This window comes from Ursus maritimus, unplaced genomic scaffold, assembly GCF_017311325.1.
Source record: "Ursus maritimus isolate PB19 unplaced genomic scaffold, ASM1731132v1 scaffold_9, whole genome shotgun sequence".
Classification (NCBI taxonomy): Eukaryota; Metazoa; Chordata; class Mammalia; order Carnivora; family Ursidae; genus Ursus; species Ursus maritimus.
In genome coordinates, this window is record NW_024427107.1 from 15,916,224 (window position 1) to 15,931,132 (window position 14,909).

Here is a 14,909-nt window from a genome sequence, read left to right on the forward strand (position 1 = left end):
AATAAATCTTCAAAAAATAAACAAAACAAAACAAACAAAAAACCAACAAAGGACAACAAGTGTTGGCAAATACGTGGATAAAATGGAACCTTTGTACACTACTGTTGGGAATGTTGGTGCAGCTACTCTGGAAAGCAGTATGGAATTTCTTCAGAAAATTAAAACGGAACTACTGAATAATCCAGTAATTACACTTCTGGGTATATATTAAAAAAGAATTAAAATCAGGATCCCATGATCTGCACTCCCATCTTCCTTAAAGCATTATTTACAATAGCCAAGATATGGAAGCAATCTAAGTATCTGTCTACAGATAAATGGATAGAGAAAATGTGGTATATACATACAACAGAATATTGTTAACCCTTAAAAAGGTAGGGAATCCCACCATTTGTGATAACTTGGATGAACCTAAAAGACATTATGCTAAGTAAAATAAACCAGATGTAGGATAAATACTATATGATACCACTTACATAAGGAAAAATAGTCAAACTCATAGAAGAAGAGAGTAGAATGAACAAACATTAACAGAGGTCAGTGGGGAGGAGGAAACAGAAGGACTCTGGGAAACAAAATGAGGGCTTCAGAGGGGAGGGGGGGATTGGGATAGGTCGGTGATAGGTATTAAGGAGGGCACGTATTGCATGGAGCACTGAGTGTTATACACAAACAATGAATCATGGAACACTACATCAAAAACTAAGGATGACTGATGTAACACAATAAAAATTAAAAAAAAATTAAACTGAGTGAATTTCAAAAAAAAAAAAAAGAAGTATTAGTCAAAGGGCATGAAGTTTCAGTTATACAAGATGAATAAGTCCTAGAGATCTGTATAGCATAGCACCTATAGTTAGTAATACTACATCATATACTTAAAATTTTGCTAAGAAGATAGATATTATGTCAAGTATTCTTATCATCATCATCTTCATAAATAAACATGGGAGGAAACTTGCATGTGATGGATATATTTATGACAGTTTCATGGATGTATACTTATCTACAAACTCAACACATTATATACACTCAATATGTGCAGATTTGTGTATGTCCAAAGTAAGAAAAAAGGGCAGGGTCCTATTCATTTGTCCTCGTCTCCATTGTATCTGAACAAGGAAATGCAGTGAATCTCAAATCCTCTGCTGAGTCGTTAAATGAAAGGGTGCAAAAGTCAGCATTTGAGATAAGGACAAAGACGTATTTTCTCACATTGTCCATCAAATGTGACTTTCACACAACCCAGTGTAAGAGAGAGATGGCATACTATTATTATCTGCTTTTCTTAGATTTTTAACACATTCTTCTTTTAAAGTCCTAATGTATATATTCCTGTCTTCATTAAATTTCTACTAGTAATGCTTTAAAGTTGTACTACATCGTAATACTTTAGTTTTCAGTAAAGGGTAAATGTATATGTCAGAACATTATTGCAAAGATTTAAAAAGAATAAGAGAAAAAGATAAAACAGTGTTAAATTTTTGGACTTGAAGTCAAACACAGTGGGTCTGAATCCTAGACCGCACTACATTCTGGTTGTATGACTTTGGGAACATTATTTAAATGAGACTTACTTCTTACCCCTAAAAAATGAGAAAAGTTATTGTGAGGGAAGATTCAATAAATTTAACACAATAATGAATATAAAATACTTGCCTCCGTGTCTAGTAGGCACATAGGAAGTGCCCCAAAGTGTTGGCTGTTATTATAACAAGTCAAAAACAATTTTATAGTACTATGTACTCAGTACACGAAAACAGATAACAGCAAACAATATTGCTGTAGTTAAGCCTAAAGTGGTAACTGTCCAACACCCAAAGAAGTTAATCCCCTCACATCCTGCCCCAAAAGGACAGCGCCACCAAAATACAGTATCATGACACTAAATCCTCACTAGGTATGACTGAGCAGCAAGCCACTTGTCTTCCTGAGATAAAGTGGTTTGGGTGTTCATAGTTCCAAGGTACAGCTAGCACAAAGCAATGCTTTCACCAGCACGATTTTGATTTTCAAGCAGAAAACATGGTGTCTCCAATAGTTTATGAGTCATCATCCTACCATTATTTAAGCGTACTAAGGACCAAAATGGGTGTGATTAATCAAACCAGGCTCAGCCCTTTCTCAAAGGAGCTCTGATCTGTTAAATAAAGTACACTGTCTATCTACACCAGGGAAGGGAATCATAGGCACAGTTACAAAATCCAGTACCTAAAACTGAAAGTTAACAGTACCTATGTCTAAACTCTGAATTTGAAGAAGCAAGAATCTCAGGAATTGACTGTACTCCAACTGCTGTTTTCAGTTGGTTTACACTAAAGAATAACATTGCACTGATACGTTCTCCATTTATAAATACTCACGATAGGTAAGCACTTGCTTATGAAAGCTTCACTTTCTAATTAAGCAGCAGAAAATGTGTTATGTATGACATTTGATGTATCATTTTTGTATGCAGTTTGTATACCTTTCTATCAACACCTACGACTCTAAAATATTCATTTTAGAAATAGAGAATTACCACACCGAACTGTCCATTCATTCATTCATCCTTCATTTCTTATGACAAATAGTCACTGAGAAACTAGTCAGTAAAGTAAAGCATCTAAAGTTTCTTCTTCATTATTATCAACTATTTAGGATAAAGCTATGAGGAGAAATGACAATGGATTTAAATCCTGTTATGGTTGCACTTTTATTAAAATTTCTATTAATTTCTGCATTAAGCAATTATAGACTTAATTAATCCTTTCCACTTTCCTATAGACCAAAAAAAAAAAAACAAACAACAAAAAAACCATACCAAATACTTACGTGTTGAAAAAACTGCCAAAGCCATAAAAATGAGCACTCTGGCTATAAAAATGCACGATATAATAGATGTCACCTTCTCTTATTCAGCAAAGTAGCTTTCTATAATTTTGTCCTTTGCCTTTCACAGAAGAGTAACCTGAAGTAGTTTCAGTGGGATTTTACTTTGGATAAAATACAAAAATATTCTCCTACAAGAGGCTGTTAATCTTCCTTCTACAGCTGATGGTTCTCTCTGCTCTACTACTTTTGGGAAGTCAGTGAAGTGCAGCTTCCCATCCCCCTAGGTCCTCTCAGATCCTCCGAGTCCTCTTCTTCCTTATCCTCCAGGCTGTGGGCAGCAGGACGTAGGGATGCACCGAGTCTGGGAAGTAAGATATCTGACCAGTTCACATCTGGATCTCAATGCCTACAATCTATGACTTATTTTCAAATGATTTTAAACATTCACAGATGCAAGATACACAACAAGCTTTCAAAACTTACTTGTATATTGATGGATAAGGACCAGAGACTGATGAATAGCCCATGATGATCTGTGAAGTTTAGGACCCCAAATTCTCAAATTGTTATACATTAGTATAGGGATGAAGGCACTGAGTATTTAGAAATGTTTATTTTCTGTCCTACTCCTCATAGGCAACCAGCAAAGTCATCCAAGGCCCAGTCGTTCCTGCTCTTTGAATTTTCTTACAAAAGGCAGTATTGCATTAGTTTTCTATGGCTACTATAACAAATTACCACAAATTTGTGGCTTACACAACACAAATGTATTATCTTATAGCTCTGTAGCCCAGAAATCCAAAGTGGGTCTCACTGGGCTAAAATCAAGATGTTAGCAGGGCTGGGTTCTTTTCTGGAGGCTCTGGAGGGGAATCTTTGTCTTTCCAGCTTCAAGAGGCTGCCTGCACATTCTTTGTCTCTTGGACTCCTTAATCCATCTCCAAAGCCACCAGTGGTTGGCACACTTCCTCTCCTCCCTCCTTCTTCCAGTGTTAATTTGTGATTACGTTGGGCCCACCCAAAAGTTCAGGATAATCCCTCATTTTAAGGTTAGCTGATTAACAACCTTCATTTCATCTGCAACCTTAATCTCCCCTTTGCCAAGTAACCTAACATATTCATAGGTTCTGGGAACCAAGGTGAGAACAACTTTGGGGCTGAGGGGGCTTTGTTCTGTCTACCGTAGCTACAAGGGACCTGGAATAAAAAACCCATTTCTACTTCTGAGTAAATCTGCAACCTTAGGCAAATGAGCTAATCTGTTATTGTATTAGTCTCTTCTTCTGAAAATTAGCTTAGTAACAGTTATCTCAGGAACCACAGTGAAGATTAAGTGAGATAACATAAGCAAAACATCTCAGCACAAAGCATGGCATAAAGTAGGGCCTCAACATTGTTCTTTTCTGTCTTCCCTTCCCTTCCTCTCAAAAATCAACCAGATAGTGGGGCAGAGCTGGATGTTTGATCCAAGTCCCTTTGACTTCATAGTCATGCTCTTTGCCTTACACTACACTGCCTTCTACAAGAAGGTCCCATTGTTGGGAAACACTAAGCCATGGATGACTTTACATGCATAAATAGTCCCCCGTTTCTAAGGTCAGCACTCCAAGATTTTATTCTTGTAGAGGAATGGATTTACACTGATCTAGTATAACTTCTGAATTGATTTTCCTTACACAGACAGATAATATCTTCTAACGGATTGCCAGGATTGAGCAGCAAATATGATTACAGCATTCAGCAATCCTTAACACTGACCTCATCAACAACATATTAAATGGTCACTTTGAAGAGCACACAAATAAACAGTGAAGTGTTTTCAGAGCTCACATGTTCCTGTGATTACACAATAGGAAGATTCTCTACCTTCAGGACCTTCTTGTTTTAAGTTACAAAATAAAACAGCAAAGCAAGCCTGAAATCTGTCTCAAATGGTAACAATACCAATCCAAACACCGCAGTTTAGTAAGGGAAAGCGTAGCATCATGCATAACTGATTACTTGTGCCACAAATGTGCCTGGAGATCTCTCTAGCACCTCCTATGTAAAAACATAAAAATCTACATGTTAAATTCAACACAATCTTGAGTAGAAAATTACTCTGCTTTCAGCTGCCCACATCCTTTTCCTATATTTTGTTATGAGGAAAGAGGAAGAAACAAGAAAAAAACCCACTAATGATTGCAACCTAGCTCTTCTTTTTTTTTTTTTAAGATTTTATTTATTTATTCGACAGAGATAGAGACAGCCAGCGAGAGAGGGAACACAAGCAGGGGGAGTGGGAGAGGAAGAAGCAGGCTCCTAGCAGAGGAGCCTGATGTGGGGCTCGATCCCAGAACGCCGGGATCACGCCCTGAGCCGAAGGCAGACGCTTAACCGCTGTGCCACCCAGGCGCCCCTGCAACCTAGCTCTTCTCATTGTCTAGGCAGTGGTAATTATGTGAGGGATCTAGAGCACCATAGGTCTTGTTTGGGAGTAATTAATCAATTAGAAAGAGGAAATAATTGACTTATGTGAATCAGTGATGTCCACAAATCAACATTTCAAAATAACTCATTATCTACATAACCTTGACATCTTACAACTTGAAAAGAAATCACTGAATTTTTACTTTGACTCATCTTAACAGCATTTAAATCTTATGTCTTACCAATCACAGCATTTTCGGGGCATGGGGATATGTGTGTTGGGGGGAGGGAAGGAAAAATTGTCCCATTTTTTTCTCCTAAACAGCAACTAGGAAAAAAGGGTTTCTGGGAAGTGACAAAGAAATTTAATGGTACAAGCCAATCATCTTCGAAGTGATAGCAGGCTTTACAAAATATGTTTACACTTCTCATGTACTTTGCTTCTCACATCTACCTGGTGTGGTAGCTGTTGTTTCTATTTTCCAGTTAAGGAAAATGACTCAGACAAGTTAGGCACAGTCAGGGGTCACAGAATTCATGGACTCTTTGAATCACCTCCTGAGGAAGGGGATTGTCTCTGAAGTAGTCTGGAAAATGTCTTTTGGTGAGGCAACCTCTTCTGGGCTTAATCTGCGAGGTGTTTTTCTGGTTGAAGACTTACACAGTGCAAGTTTAGTTGTGTTCTCAGAACCTACTATTCTCCACCAGCACCTTCAGAAGGGGCTCAGCTCGGCCAAAACCTTAATCTTAGTCCAGTTAGACTCTGATCTCCAGAACTGTAAGAGAATAAGTCTGTGTTGTTTACTGAATTTGTAAATATTCAGTATAGCAGCAATAGGAAACTAGTGCAATTTTGGCACCTGGAGGTGGTATGCTGCTGTGACAAATACCTAAAAATATACACATGACTTTGACTGGGCAATGGGAAGAGGCTCGAAGAATTTTGAGGAAGATGACAGAAAAAAATCCAGACTGCCTTAAACAGATGATGAGTAGAAATACAGATGTTAACAACTACCCTAGTGAGGACTCAGAAGAAAGTGAGGACCATGGGAGAGAACATATATAGCATCTTCAAGAATATTTACACCATCCTAAAGAGACCATAAGCAAAAATATTAACATTAAAGGCACTGCTGGTGAGGGCTCAGGTTAAGTGAGGAACATGCCACTGTAAACTGGACAAAAGAGATTCTTGTCTTACAGTTGCAGAAAGCTCAGCTACATTCTGTCCTGCAGTTACGTGGAAAGCAGAATTTGTACAGGATGAACTTGGACATTTAGCTGAGGAGATTTCTCAGCAAAGTGTTGAAGGGGTAGGCTAGTTTGTCCTGCTGCTTATAGTAAAATGTGAGAGGGAAGATGTAGAAGAAGGAAAGAATTCTTGGGCACAGAGGAACCAGGAACTGATGCTTTGGGAAATTCTCAGCCTACCCAGACTGCAAACTAGGACATCCACTGTCAAGAAAGAGTGCTTCTGGAGAGAAAGCCAGGGATGTGGCTAGAAAAATTTTGCTAGTGCTTGGGAAAAATCAAAAGGTTGCAGTATTCTGTTCAAATCAAGGATAGATGGAGACCAGCCTTGAAGCTTCCCTCAGCAGACAGAACCAGTTTAGTCATTCAGGCAAAGCTTAATTTAGTTTATTTTTCGAGGCTAACTTGATCTGGATTATTTCTTGCATGTGCCTCTAGAAATGATACGCAAAACTTGAATTGTTTCCCAAGGTTTATATGAGGTAACCACTGAAAATTGTAATAATGTAACCCACTACTATGAAGAAGAAACAGTCACTGCTCTCTCACTATATAAGCTGCTTTATAAAAATACACCCCTGAGTCTCATTCCATGTTCTGGTTTGACCACTTCTAGTTTGCAAACTGTCTTTTTGGTGTGTGCACAATAATTTCTTACTAATTACTACTTCAGTGATTCATTGGTTTCACGCTGGCTATTTTGAACTTTTGACAATTTAGTCATACATACTTATTCGCATGTAGTATATTGGCCAATCAATGAAAAGATGAGGCATGTGACTGTTTCCCCTCCGCTACGTCAAAAGAAGCCAGGAATGCAAATGAAATGATCCAAGAAAAAACTGTGGAGGAGCCTCTTATTGATGGAGTCAATCCCTGTGACGTACATGAAAGACCCACGACGTTCTCAGGAATTTTTGTCCCAGGACCGATCATGTCGAGATCCTCACACTAATTTACATGATTTAAATGGTGAGATTTGGGACTTTGGAGCTGAATGAGATTTATATGAGACCTTGGACCTTGTGTTGATACTGTGATAGGTTGAGATTTTTGTGAATGTTGGGACGGGGTGATATATTTCCATGTGACATGGATATAAATCTTTGGAGGTTAGAGGGAGCACTGTGGTAGGAAGAATGATGTTCCCCAAAGATGTCCATGTCTTAATCCCCCAAACCTATGAATATGTTATCTTATATTACAAAAAGGGCTTTGTAGATGTGACTAAATTAAGGACCTTGAGATGGGAAGATTATCCTGGATTATCTGGGTGGGTTCAACATAATCACAAGGCTTCTTATAAGACAGAGGCAGGAGCCCCAGAGTATGAAAAAAAGAATTGAATTCTGGTGGCCTTTAGAAACTGGAAGAGATAAGGAAATGGATTCTCCCCTAGTTCCACCGAAAGGAATGAAGCTCTGCAAACACCTTGATTGAGGCCAGTAAGGCCCATTTCTGACTTCTGATTTCCAGAACTGCAGGATTTAAAAATCTGTGTTACTGCCCCCTCCCTAATCATACTTTCAGCGAACACTTTCCTCTATTCATAATAAGCCCTTTAATTATAAGTGTCCCCTTTAACACATAATTTAGTGCCACTCTGTGTGTCATTTATTTAGAAGAATTTAACCATTTTATATTTATTTTATATTGTTCTGGTAGGACTAATTTTTGTCATTTTTGCAGGGAATGGGAAGTAGGGAAAGAATAGGGACATGTTTGTTTTCAAGTTGACCTTGCTAACCAGACTCTGCTTTTATATGCTGTCTTTATAATAATTTAGAAAGTATCTATATGTAAGTCAATTATTAGTAAAAAACGGCGATTTTTAAAAACATATGTATATGATTAATGACTTGCTGGAAATGAACTGAGTTTCCGAGCACCACCCAAATCGTATCTTGAATTTATCAGTTTTATTTTAAATGTGGCGTTGGCTGAGGGACAGACACTGAGGAAGATGGAACCTACACAGAATCAAGCAACACTGAAATTAAAGTGTCCTAAATCCTCATGTTGAGCTTTAAAGCAAGAGCACAGCCACTGGAAAAGGCAACCTGGGGGAGGGCATGGCACACCCCAGGAAAATCACTGAAAATTTGCATGAGGAAAAAAAGCAAAAACTCCTTTCTAGAGTATTCATCCATGCACATTCTAGAAATGTCTGCAGGTATTTGAATGCGGTACAATGGTGCCATTTTCCAAAAACTATTGAGAAACAACCTGTATCTCTCTCTCTCTCTCTCTCTCTCTCTCTCACACACGTGTGTGTGTGTGTGTGTGTGTGTGTGTGTACCTACGCAAACAGATCCAATCGCAAACAGAAAATATAGTGATTTCGAGTGAATGCTTCTATTTGGAATATCTGTTTCTACTTCCACATTTCAAATCAGATAAAGAAGTGACACTTCTAGTGTTGTGCTGTTATTGGTTTTGTTCTAATAAAAATAATACAGTAAATGCACAAAATATACACTATAAACTCATTTAGTAGTCACCAAACTCCCATGAGGTATTATAATTGCGTTTTTCCACATGAGGTACAGTGAAGTAAACTGAGGCACAGAGAAGCACCCAGAGTTATTGTTCATACCATAAACTGCCATTCTCCTGAAAACATTTCACTTTTAACTGAAGGAAATGTAAGAAAATTCCCCTCGAAATGCTCTACGAATTCTAGGCCATAAAGCATCAACTCATTGTAACTCGGCACCAAAACGTGTCTGTTTGGAAGCCATGCGTGATGCATAATGAATAATGCAAACCCAGGGCTTATTACATACAACCTATGCTGGAGCAGCAAATCGAATTCGGTCCCAACGCTTTAATATGTATGCGTATGTATGGGGAAAAGGCAGAAGAAGCCTTTGTCATTGCACACAGTCCCCCAAGACGCCGCTGCCCCGCAGCAAGTTCTGGCTAACCGCACTTGAAATCACGGGGGTGGGGGGGTGTACTTCCCTCGGCCGTCCGGGTCGCGCACGGTCCGCGGGGCCCAGGGCGCATGCGTGGCCCGAGCCGCCCTGCCGCGCGGTGAGGCCGCCGGGGCGCTTACCTGGTGCGCCCGGCGCGCAGGCACAGGACCACGAGCAGCAGGGCCGCGGCGAGGGCCAGGCCCGGGAAGCTGCGTAGCTGCTGCAGCAATGGCTCCAGCGAGAAAAGGCCCATGCCCGCGGACACGTCTTCCGCCGTCTGGTTCCCGCGCGGCCGCAGCGGACAGCCCGGGGTCTCTCTCGTGGTGGCGACACTACTGCTTCCCGCGGCGTCTCTCGGCGGCTCTCCCCCGGTCCGGGCGCCAGAGGCGGGCCTGCTCGCGGCGTTGCCAGGAATGTCACCGCGGGCCCCCGAGGCTGAGTCTCAAAGTTCTCGCACTCCCCTCCCCCGGCCCGGCCCAGCCCCCACCCACGCGCACCGCCCCGCTCCGCGACCGCCTCCGGCCAGGCGGCTTCTGGAAAACGGCGCCCGGGTTCCTAGGGGCCGGAAGGAGGGCCAAGAAGAGGGGGAAGGGGTTAGGATTTCCTGATGACGAACCTCTGAAGGCCTGGAGAAGGGAGATTTCTGTTCAGTTTTGGAAGTGAGTCGCTCGGGTTCCTCATCCCCTAGCCCGCGCCCCTCAGGAGGAGGGACCCAGCCTGCTCCCTGAACAGCGTTGGGACTGTGTCCGCTGCTCAGTGGCACCGCTGATCTCTTAGGCACGACCCTGAGAACAGAGAACCCGGCGAGCGGCAGATACCTGTGATGTGCGCTGCCTCCGGCCTGGTCTGGGGCCGCCTCTTTAGCCCTGCATATTCTGTTTGCTCACACGCTTTTGTCGAGAGCCTACTGTGTGTGGTCGAGAGCCTTCTGTGTGCGAAGCCTTGTCCGCGCGAGGCGGGGAATGGAGACTGGGGCCGTGAGGCACACAGTCCAGGAAGAGAGAAGAAAGACCAGTCTATTGCAGAACAACGCGAAGGGCCGAAATAGAAGTGGTACAAGCCCCACAGGTGGTTCTTAGGATAAGGGAGAAACTTTTAAAATATCTTTGCTGGAGTAAGGCCTTTTCACCAGGGACTTCACACATGTTTATTTACTCTCTACACCAACTTGCGATGTAATTTTTAGCAGTATTTTAGAGAACATATGATGATACTCCGGTTAAGTAATTTACCCTCGTTGCTCAGTTGATAAGTAACTAATAACCATTCTTGCCAGATTGCTCCAAGACCACTGTGTTTTCTACTTTCTGTAAGATTTTATTTCCACGGTTCTCTGGACTATTATAACAGCTTATTGATGGATCTCAGACCTTTGAACTTTCCAGCCCATCCTCCCCATTGCACATCTCTACAACGCAGACCTATTCTGCTTTTACCCTATTCAAAACTCTGAATGATGATGCCTTTGTGACGAAGTCATAAATCTTTGACCTGCAATGAGAAGCCCTCCACGATTTGTCTCCATTGTGTAACTCCCACAGCTAGTACAGTTCCATATACACTAAATCTCGAGCCACGGTGTCCCTCACAGTCTGCCCTTTCACACCTTTATGATACTCGCTCTGCCTGAAAGTTTTCCTTTCTCCCCTAAAGACTAAAATTCTACCTACCTCTCAAGGCCCTACTCAAATCCCACTTTCTTCTAGAAATTATCCCTAACTTCTTTGTGATGAAGCTCTTCTCCTCCATGCTTTTAACACTGTCTCAACTTTTCACCTCATCACATTTTTCTACCATATCTGAGTTATTTCTATCTAAGTCTGTATTTCCTGCTGTAGAAGGTGGAAACCATCTCTCAGACAGCCTTGTCTGCACCCACTCTCTAGCCCCTTACCCCTGAATCCCTACCCCGGAGTTGAGATAACATAGTTAGAAGTACTTTGCATGTACCTGGCTCTTAATGCTTCCTAACTGAATTACAACTGCATTGCTGTCCTTGGCACTAAAGCTGTAAATGGCTGGGCTAGCATTAGAATGCCAATGCTTGTGAGTATCTTCATCTTTGACTTTTATTCCATGGTCTTTCCACTGCCCCTCCTTCCTTCTGTTGTAAATTCAAATTTCCAGGAAATCCAGAAGGATACAGTGAGCCAACAGCTACTCTGTCTCCTTGAAGGGAAAACAAATTGGTTCCCATCACTGCCTGGCCAGCAGAGCCAGCTTACAGGATGATATCCATGCTGTGCATTTCTATAACCACTGCAGAAAAGCCCCTCTCACTAATTTTCACAAGCATCCTCAACTTTTTCTTTTCTTTTCCATTTGATCTCCTGGATGACTCTTCTGTTTGAAAATATAAGTAAAAAATATTAAGCATTAATCAATCTGTTGAACATTTATTATGTACCAGGCACTGTGCTAAACATTTTATTTCGTAACAAAAATAGCAAGCACCCGAAGTCAATCACACTGTCTTAGGAAAGTGGAAGAAGGATTACCACACTGTCACCTACCAGATTTGGTTAGCAACTGTGTCATAGTCCTATAGTACCTGTATAGTATTTTACTTCGAACACTTAACGGTGTGCACTTAACAAATTTTGAATGTATGTTTCTCTTATATTTTCCATTTATTTTAAAAGGGACCTCCATTCTGTAAACTGACCTAGTTGAAATAAAATTGAAAGACATTTTTCATTATTTGTTTTCATAACCCAGCATCAGCATCATTATATTCAATCTAGTTCAGTTTATTTTACCTCTGAAACATGCATTTATTCCCATCACTTTTCTGACAGAGATGACTAGTTGCTCCTCTGTACCTACTTCCCCCTTGCTTCTCAGTAACAGTCCTTGATTTTTAACTAAACATGTGACTATCCACTACAAAGACTGCTTTCTCAGCCTTCCTTGTAGTTAGGTGTGACCATGTGACCATGTGACCAAAATCTCACCAGTAAGCTAAGTTTAAGGTATTCATTCAGAAAAGTGCCCTTAACAGGAATGACCAGACAATTTTGCTTCCCTCCTTCCCTTTTCCACTGCTTTGTAGACACTATGCCTGGAACCTAAGCAGCCATCTTAACATATATATCCCAAATACTACATTTAGTATCTGTTGTTTATATGAAATTCAAATTTAACTAGGGATCCTATATTTTTATTGCTAAATCTGGCAATTCCAGCTTAATTCCAACACAGTGTTTCATAAAGCTTACAGGAGAGGCAACTATAAAATTCTGGCTGCTCAGCAGTCCCCTTCAGAAACAAGCCACAAATTGTTCCTTCAACATTGGTTACCCATGTTGGTGTCTTGTGTACCTTGGCTGTACTAATTCGACCAGGATTAACAGATGTAAAAGAGTCATGAGGTGGCCCTTAGTCTTTGAGGTGTGCAGATGTGGAAGTATGTTCAATATAGATAACATCTGGCCTAGTCATCTTTCTCCAGAAAATACTGATTGTCAAACAAATGGAGAGAGAGAAATACAAGCAAAAACAGAAGTGAAATCAGAGAGGTACAGGGAGAGAGTGATACATTTGAGTCTCTAAAGTAAGAGCCATGACAATTCAGATGATGGGTCATCCGCCAAAGTTTCTGTCACCTCCCCAGGTGACCCTGATCTGCCAGGTGGTCAGAGATGCCACCCTCTTTCTCTGTTCTCTTTCTAATCTAATCTCAAATTCTGGCCCAATTTCTTTTGTGGCCTTCTCTTTTTACTTTAAAGAGCTCCTTTGAAAGTCACCAGAACTTGAATTCTGATATATCCCTCTACTTTTCAACATGTATGTCCTAATTCTCCTGCTCTGCCTTTGATAATACTAATACACTGGGTTGAGACCTCCAAATCCACCTACTTATTCAGCAACATTTTGTTAAGTGCAAATGTTGTCCATGGCACTATACTTGGCCTGCTGGAGCTATAAAAATGAATGCGATGACCCTTCCTTCAAAGAGCTGGGACTAAGAGAACAAAAAGGATTGACATCAGAGAGGAGAACAAAAAGAGGCCAGTCCATATGAGATTGTGGAGTGACAATGGGGAGATTATAAGCACATGCACTCATATGGCTTTAATTTTGTGAATTCCTGGGAGGCAAATAACATGCTGGAGAAAGAGATTACGCTCTGGCTTCAGATGTTGGGAAACATTTGAAAGTACCCTTGTGAAAATGTCAAAGTGGACTCCGCACGTTTTCCCCCCCAATATCAGGAAGTTCCTAAAATCAGATTTAATTACTCAAACCTGAAAGATCCTATCAACTTTTGACATAAAATGTAGATTGGGTTTTAAGCCATATCTATAACTAAATAATGACTGTGGTTATCTTTTCCCTCTTCTTCATGAGCTCTGTGTTGACTTTGTTTTCCCGTCCCCTTCTATAGAATTAAGACCGCCTCTGGGCAAAATTGTGAAGCAGAGGAAGGAAAGAAAAGGAAAGAAGAAAAGAACACGGATTGCGAGGACCTGCCAAGTGCCAGGTACTGTTTCATGTTTTACATGCATTGTCCCATCTAATCTTCAAAACCAATCTCGGATGTAGGTATTCTTTCCTTTTCCGTAACAGAAAGACAAAACTCACAGAGTTTCAGGGCACCTGTGATTAGTTTGCTCCTTCATTCCACTGTGAAGTTGCCGGTCCGGTCACTGTATCATCTTGCCTTCCTTAGAGTTTTCTTTCACTAACCCTTTACCATATCTGTACAGTCGTTCTTACCTCTGTTTTTATGGATCCTGTTTTTGCCTTGAGCTGCCCATAACCAATGTACTCCGTGGTGACAAATGGGCCTCTACTTTGTACCTTGGCCTATGGCAGCCCTTGTCTAGCTCTGAGGCTAATCTCAGTTTGCCCGTCTGTAAAATGATACAAGACTACCTTCCCTATAGGTTTATGAGGATTAAGTTGTGAGGAGTAAATATATGACCGTGGAAATGCCTGGAGCTTCTCCCTTTTCACACTTGAGCACCTTCTGCTCCACTGACATAATGTTTAAGTAGAAATGAGTTAATCAGACAAATTCAGCCTGGCTGAGGGGTTAACTTGTTGATATGCTACTTCCACCTAATTAAAATATAAAACGTGCCACTTTCTTTTTTCCTTAAGGTGGCTATTGTGATTGTGGCTGAGATAGCAGTAATGGTATATACTGAGACTTGAGACTGCTATAAGCCTGAAAGTTATTGTTCACTTGTCACATTGTAAGTAGTGAGGCATCTTAAATACCAGCCCTGAACCTGACTACAAATATCTTAAATTACAATTACTTCCTCTTATTCTGGCTTTCTTTACAATTTAAACAATGGTACTTATTTCCTCTTTAGTTTTCCCTTCTCCCAAAAAGCCAGTTTATAGTATTAACCTAGCACTCAGCTTACACATATAGACATGGCAGGCAAAATGCTTATTAAATAAAATGCTGTTTAGTGAGCAGAGTGACCCAACAATAGAGAGTGTTGTTACAGTTAAATCTCTTTTTTATAAAGTACAATTTTAGGTAAGACAGAAATGTAA

The 14,909-nt window shown here is 40.7% G+C and overlaps 1 protein-coding gene across 1 annotated transcript in view; it reads left to right on the forward strand.

Moving 5' to 3' along the window:
- The first annotated feature begins 9,533 nt into the window (after positions 1–9,533).
- Positions 9,534–14,909, forward strand: part of LOC103677514 — a 168,546-nt gene continuing 163,170 nt past the window's right edge. The window contains exons 1-2 of the mRNA XM_040626049.1: positions 9,534–10,054; positions 13,783–13,878. Coding sequence (XP_040481983.1) covers positions 9,624–10,054; positions 13,783–13,878 — 527 coding nt within the window. The 5' untranslated portion in view covers positions 9,534–9,623. The remainder of the gene's footprint in view (positions 10,055–13,782; positions 13,879–14,909) is intronic.